The 7,774-nt window shown below is 40.9% G+C and overlaps 1 protein-coding gene across 11 annotated transcripts in view; it reads right to left on the bottom strand.

Moving 5' to 3' along the window:
* Window positions 1-795: 795 nt before the first annotated feature.
* Window positions 796-7,774, bottom strand: part of OSBP2 (oxysterol binding protein 2) — a 268,100-nt gene continuing 261,121 nt past the window's right edge. For all 11 annotated transcript variants that reach the window (XM_056537244.1, XM_056537245.1, XM_056537246.1 and 8 more), the window contains 2 exons: window positions 6,972-7,192; window positions 796-5,755 (listed from right to left, as the gene is read on the bottom strand). In XM_056537244.1, the coding sequence (XP_056393219.1) occupies window positions 5,613-5,755; window positions 6,972-7,192 (364 nt within the window). In that variant the 3' untranslated portion in view covers window positions 796-5,612. The remainder of the gene's footprint in view (window positions 5,756-6,971; window positions 7,193-7,774) is intronic.

Genomic DNA, 7,774 nt, shown 5'->3' with positions numbered 1-7,774 from the left:
AGTCTTTCAATGTCACAATCTCCACAGCTCAGAGTCTAAGAGACGTGAAACACATTTCCGGAGCATATCAACCTGTACACAGGAAAACACAGCGGGTAAGCTTCACAGCTTTTCTCCTTTATTCACATTTCAATACAGCCACCTTGTTTGTGACAGTACAGTCACTATCACAGTCCATCAATAACCAGTTCATATACATTCATCCTTTGGTTATTCTGACCCCAAGTCCTCCCTTCCATCTTATCACTGAGACTTTCCAGCGATGGGACCAGACGTTGTACTCTATTGAGTTTTAACTGCTTCACCTGAGATCTACGCACCTTTTTTCGGGATTGAAGGAGAGCTGCTGTTTTTATAGGGGATACACTTGGAGGTGTCAGTCCTGTGACCTTGTACCTTGATTCTACCTCTACCTGTATTCCTAAAAAAAATTCTTATATTGCATTAATAGATTACAGCATTCTGGAGCCGCTTGCTGATAAATATCCGGCCGCACCATTTAATATTATAAGGATTTACTACCTGCAAAATTCTGACTATTGTGACAGCTATGACTGAAAGGCTTTGCATGATGATTGAAGGCAGCAGATTCAGGCACTATAAAATGATTACAGCAAGATCCTACATAAACCCCACTGTGTAGAACAAGAAAACCTCAGCCAGTTTAGAGAGTACATACATATTAGAGCAGTGGTCTTCAAACTGTGGCCCTCCAGATGTTGCAAAACTACAATTCCCAGCATGCCCGGACAGCCGTTGGCTGTCCGGGCATGCTGGGAGTTGTAGTTTTGCAACAGCTGGAGGGCCACAGTTTGAAGACTGCTGTATTAGAGAGGCCCTGAAACCAGCCCTTTTACAAGTGTCACATTCCCTGGATCAATAAGAGACATGCCTGCTAAGGAAGTAACTGAAAAATGGGACAATCCATTCCTAAAAGAGATATATCCAGATCCTTTAAACATGACAAGTACATACGGTAATTTATTGTATATTTATCAGACATGAAGGTGGAGACAGGTCTGAATACATTTTAACAAAGGATGTATCACATGACCTACTGACCAATGTAAAACTGGGTTCACACCTGCATTGTCTTTTCTGTTGTTGTTCTGTTTTATCATTGGAGCAAAATAAAAGAAACCAGCACAGGCAGATCCCTTGCATGCCGGACACCAAAAGCGCCCAATAGACACCATTGACTTTAATTGGTATAATCAGATTTCAGTCATGGTGTCCGGCATGCTACACATCTTGTTCAGTATTTTTTACTTAACCTTATAATGCAGCCAACCAACTGTGCCTTCAATGCAGGTGTGAACCCAGTCTGAGGATGCTCATTACCTTTTTTTTTGCATTGTAGTCCTCAGGCTTTAAAAAAAAAAAAAAACTCTATTATGTCTGATATCATCCTTGTCATTTACTTTTGCTTTCATTTTTTTGTTTTAGCATAAACTGATGTTAAATAGGTACCCCAGCGCCTTAAAACTTGTGCGTCTGACCACGTTGAGTCTGACCAATGTGGCCCCCCGCCATCTCCAGAAATTACTTGTGCATGGAGCAAGGGATCAACACTCCCCCTCCATGCATTCTCAATGGGAGTGTCAGAGATACATAAGTACAGCACTCATGTATCTATGGCACTCCATTGAGAATGTATGGAGGGGGAGTGTTGACCCCACGCTCTGTGATTCGGGCAATGACTGGAGATTGCGGGGTATCCCAGTGGTTGGACCCCCATGATCAGATGCTTATCCCCTATACTTTGGATAGGGGATACGTTTTAAAAGGTAAAGTTGCTAGAAGGAGCTTTTCCCCCTTCATGACTTCCATTCCATAGTGCAGTAATACAAGAAAAGGGAAAACCACATTTAGGTCTCATGGACACAGCAGAGTTGTGTGCACTGAGCCCATACAGAGCTAATACTAGGAGAAAATAACTATGTATAGGGAAAGCCACCTTTTTCCTGTTATATACATTTGCTGATGCATCAGAGAAAATAACCTGTATGAAATTGGAGACACACGGAGATATATTGCTATTTTTTGTCTCCATACACCCCTTTATGGTAGCCATATACATCGCAAAGCTGTCAGCCAAATCATTATTAGGCCACCAGCTACAATAGCTGACTCATACTTAAAGGGGTACTCAGCGTTTGGAACAAAATGTTCCGAATGCTGGAGCCGGCACCGGGAGCTCATAACATCATAGCCCCGTCCCCTCAATGCAAGTCTATGGGAGGGGGCGTGACGCCCCCTCCCATAGACTTGCATTGAGGGGGCGGGGTGTGATGTCATGAAGGGGCGGGGCTATGACATAAACTGCCGGCTCCAGCGTTCGGAACAGTTTGTTGCAAACAATGAGCAGTGGAGTACCCCTTTAAAGGCATTGTCCAATTCAATAAAAAAAAAAGTGAAACTGCTGTCTACTGGTAAATAATAAAATACACTATGCTTAACTTATCCAGCCCACTCTGCTGCTTCTGTTCACTTCCCCTGATGACGTTCTCCTGGCTCTAAGAATAACGTGTAGTGTATTTTATTTTACAGCAGCTGCTAACCTCTTTGGTACAGCTTATCTCCAGGGGAAACAAAGGATCAAGGGGTTAAAATTCAACCAGTGATAACATTGTTAACCTTAACTAACAGATATTAGGGTTGTGTAGGCCATAGACTGTCAGCACCTCTAGATGGAATTAATGGGATTCATCAAATAAAAGATGAACGTCTATGGCCAGCTTTAGGACTGTAACCTCATTTTGTTATATTTACCAGCCATCAGGTAGTTAATTCTGTCCCCTCATTCTTTTAGCTTTTGGATGACGTGCCTTTTATGGCTCTGTGCTAGAATAAGGTTAACCATAGACCCTTAGGTTGTTAACTTACTGCACTGTATAGTGTGGCACAAGTTACATGTAAGAGGCCCCTGATATAGTTTACTGATCCATACACTATTATATAGATACGGTATATAAAAATACAGCTATAATATTATTTGGAGGAATATCTCCAGTGAAATGTCTAAAACTACTCTAGCTATTACACACTATATGGGGTCGATTATAGTCCCATGATTAGGAGTAATTAATGCATTAAAACTGAACGTAAGAGCTACTGTCACTAGTCACTGTAGCTACCTCACCATGATGTCTGTATAAAAAGGCAAATTGAGTCTTTTTATATACTTGATATAAAAATGGTTTATTCTTTTAAAAACTTAAGCCCAACAAAGCTCGTCCTGCTTTTAGATGGTATCATTAAAAATTATTTGCCATTAAATCTGAAATAGGTCATGACGGATTGGGGAAAAATATACCTTACCAGGGATCCATTGTTCTGCTTTTTGGTTTATTTTTTTTATTTTTTTAAGAAAAGCATCAGTAACCAGTAAGTGAAATGTATAGATAGTGTATATCATGTGTAGTGTTAGGGGATTCAAAACAGAAGTTTTTCATGTTTGTACTCCCAGACCACTGCGTGTCTAGTGGTGTTTAGTTAGTGGGTCTAAATCTGAATGCTTGTTATCTAATAGTTTAGTCTAAATAGGACTTTTGACAATTGGTGATCATAAAGGTCCACTGTTATGTCATGTTAACCCATTTATCAGTGTAAATAAATCTTATTGGATGCTCAAGTAAAAGAAGTAAGAATACAGATCACACAGGTATACTGTATCTTTAGTGCTGGTCATATTATTCATAATAGCACCATCCAGGCAATATGATGTGTCTGATGTTCAGGATATGCAGAATATATCTGAGGACTGTGGCCAGACGAAGGGCTCATACACACAGCAAAGCCATGCATGGACCCTGCACGATGGAACGCAGAGTCCCTAGGAATCCTTATTACAGAGCTGTAAGCACCTGGGTGCCATGGAGACATTGGTTCAGATTTACTATTGTTAAAGGTTTTTTCCTAGTTGAATGTTATCCGACTGGGTTTTTTTCCCACCAGATTTACTAATTTGGAGCACCAATAAAAGCCATTACCCAAACCATTAACCAAAAATGTATAATGCAAAAAATCCACAATAATTTTCCCCATCTAAAAAATTCTGCTGGATTTCCTGATTACTTTAAAATCTTTAAAGAAAACCAGCATAGACTTGCATTGAGGGGGCGGGGCGTGACATCATGAGGGGCGGGGCTATGACGTCACGAGCTCCCGGCGCCAGCTCTAAGCATTCGGAACATTTTGTTTCAAAAGCTGAGCAGCGGAGTACCCCTTTAAACTCCTTCACTATATTTACAGCTACCACTTCTGCAGGAAGGCTACAGGAAAGTAATATTTCCTAATATTACGACATAAACCTTTGATCCTCTATTATAAAACGATGTCCTCTTGTGGTAGTTTTTCTTCTTACAAATATTCTCTCCTCCTTTACCGTGTTGATTCCCTTTACGTATTTAAAAGTTTCTATCATATCCCCCCTGTCTCGTCTTTCTTCCAAGATATACATGTTAAGATCCTTTAACTTTTCCTGGTAAGTATATCTGGGCCATTGTATCCTTTCCTAGTAACAGTGTTTCTTGGGGAGAATACATATCATTGGAGATTCAGGGATTCATGAAGAAAAAATAGCAGTTTTTTGCCTCTATAGGAGCCTAAGGGCATCATATTATGGATTTGTACAGCATGGATCCATACCAAGGCAGTGTGCAACATGATTCCGTACCCAACATTATATCTTTACCACTACCAAAAAATAGAAAGTGATGTAAAACAATTGTAAAGATGTCTTGAGATAAAATCATGCTATGTAATGACATATTTTGAATAACCATTCATTATAAGGCCATGCTTACAAGGCAGTGCTGTCCTATAGGGTAGCCTTTTACCCTACTCTTAGAACAGGAACAGAAGGGCCTAATAAAAGATGGCAATGATAAAAAGTATCAATAAAAGTGCACTAGTCGATTATAAAATGAAGTGATGCTATTACACAGTGATCTTATGTGTAACTGAACATTGGATCCATCATTGAGTGTACAAAGTTTTCAAGAACGGTACAAATGCCCACTGTCATAAGAATCTGTCATTTCCTTGCTGCCCATAATGAAAAGCATAATATAATTTGTTAACAAGAATATACATATGCATCTAATGTACATAAATAAATAATATAGCTAAAAGTACCTTCATTTCCTAAGCTTTGCTTACAGTCTAAGATTGTACTTGTGAAAGATTGACTTCTGAACTAGAGGAAAACCCTTACTGAACAAAGTCCAATTATATATATATATATATATATATATATATATATATATTTATACATTTATGTATGTACGTGTATACATAGCAAATGTTAAAATAAACAGCAATAAAATAAATATTTTTCCCCCCAACTCTTATTAGTTGATAAAAAAGAAATTTCAAGGTTGTAAAACAAAAATATTTAGAAAATATGCTTCAGATCCCTGTTCCCCCTCGGATTTCCTCGCTCAGATGTGATTATTTTGGCATGTGTTTTGGTTTGTATTTCTGCTTTGTTCACATTGGAAGTCGGCCTTTGCCACCTGTTCCTGAGCGTTGAAGAGTCTTAGTCTGGTCTACGCAGTCCCCTCATCGAGGATGGCGAGATCTGTAAGCTTTAGTTGTCCAAGGCTCTGTCAGAAAATATCAGGACATTTAGACCAGTCTTGTTTTTCCTTGTACTCCCAGTAGCCTCCTTTATAAACGCACATGAGCTCATTGGTGTATGGATCGACTTTCCTCTCAAACCACAATGGCTGATATCCTTCATAGTCATTACCTGCAAAGAGAAGGTACAAGTGATGTGTAACAGAAAATGTTATAAAGGAAACTATAGCAAAATATTTTTGTGTAATAATAAATATGATGGGTTAAGTACAGTAAGGACTGTCATTTGAAAACACTGCATTGACAATGTATTCATGGTAGGCACCCAGGAAAAGTCTGAGAGAATGACCACCATACACTCAGAGTATGCCTTACCCTAATAGTGGGGGAAACTTTAGTTACCGTATTTTTCGCCATATAAGACGCACTTTTTCTTCCCCAAAACTGGGGGGAAAAAGTCTGTGTGTCTTATACGGCGAATACACCCCTATCGCGGCGGTCCCTGCGGCCATCAACGGCCAGGACCCGCGGCTAATACAGGACATCACCGATCGCGGAGATGCCCTGTATTAACCCTTCAGACGCGGCAATCAAAGCTGACCGCCGCGTCTGAAGGGAAAGTGACACTAACCCGGCTGTTCAGTCGGGCTGTTCGGGACCGCCGCGATTTCACAGCGGCGGTCCCGAACAGCCCGACTGAATAGCCGGGTTAGTGCTTACAGGACACCAGGAGGGACCTTACCTGCCTCCTCGGTGTCTTCTCCGTTCAGGGATCCCCTGTATGGCCGGCGCTCTCCTACCTCGTCATCACGTGCGTGCGTAACGACGTGATGGCGGCGACGGAGAGCAAGGATACCCGGCCGGCAGCAGAGACGTTCCGGAGCGATGGGGACACAACGACAGCGATGGAGCAACATCCAGGGCAGCGGTAACGGGTCCGGAGCGGCGGGGACACGTGAGTATTACCTCCTATGCAGTGGTCTTCAATCTGAGGAACTCCAGATGTTGCAAAACAACAACTCCCAGCATGCCCGGACAGCCAACGGCTGTCCGGGCATGCTGGGAGTTGTAGTTTTGCAACATCTGGAGGTCCGCAGGTTGAAGACCACTATTGGGTTCAAAATCTTTATTTTTTTAGATTTTGCACCTATAAATTGGGTGCGTCTTATACGCCGGTGCGTCCTATAGGACGAAAAATACGGTACTATGTAGCATCCCAAAGAGTAAATTTAAAGAGCTGGTGGCAGGGCTCACTTCCTTTGACCCTCTGAGTAACATTTTGGGGGCACAGTAAAATGTATAAAATTACCCCAACTTGTTTAACTTTAGTTTTTTGAAAGATATTTAGTGGAAAGCTTCTACACATATAGGTAAAGAAGATCGTATACCTTCTTCCAATGCCTCCACCGCCTCTGCCTCTCTCCTCCTTCGAACAGCTCTCTGTTTCTCTTCTAGTCGTTGCTTCTCCACATTGGCCTCATCCCACTTTCCATTTTCCATTAATCGCTGGTCTGGTCGATGCCGGCTATCCGTGGGGGCAGTGCTGTCATCAGGTTCATTCAGTGTTAGGGCGAGTTCAGAGAAGAAATACATATTTTCTGCATTCTCGCTGTAAAAAAATATATACCAAATTGTTTGAAATCGTCAAAGATATAAGAAGAAATCAAGAATTAGATTTTCTGTATTTCTTCTAATACAGCAGTTATTCCAGAATATTTGATAAATATTAAATCTCTTAGGATAGGTGATTAAATGGGCACTGTCATTAAAAATGTTTTTGCTATTGCACTGGTAAATAAAGAATCTTTTTAATGTACTTTTTTAATCGGATTAAAAAAAAAAAAAAAAAAAAGTTTTCTATGTTTTATTTGTGTTTAAAAAAGCTGCGACTAGGTGTCTCCCTATTTGTCCAGAGCACATTTCCACCCATCTCTTGCACAGACTTTGGACTCCTGTTGGCCTGGAAGAAGTCCGAATTCAGGAAATGCAGTCCAGGGTGCTGAGGGAGGTGTAGCCTAAAGTGCTCTGGGCTGTGTGTAGCAAAGTAAGGGAGGAAGTTCTCCCCTGTATGGCTTCAGATGATGTCACGCCTGCTGGGGAATGCCCCTTTCCAGTCTTTGAATCTGACTGAAAATAAGCTGAAAATACAGAGCAATATCAAGGTAGAAAACTAAAAAATAATAAAAATAAA

This window comes from Hyla sarda, chromosome 1 (genome assembly GCF_029499605.1).
Source record: "Hyla sarda isolate aHylSar1 chromosome 1, aHylSar1.hap1, whole genome shotgun sequence".
NCBI classification, from domain to species: domain Eukaryota; kingdom Metazoa; phylum Chordata; class Amphibia; order Anura; family Hylidae; genus Hyla; species Hyla sarda.
The sequence above is the reverse complement of the archived record's forward strand: the minus strand, read 5'-3'. Positions and strand labels throughout refer to the sequence as shown.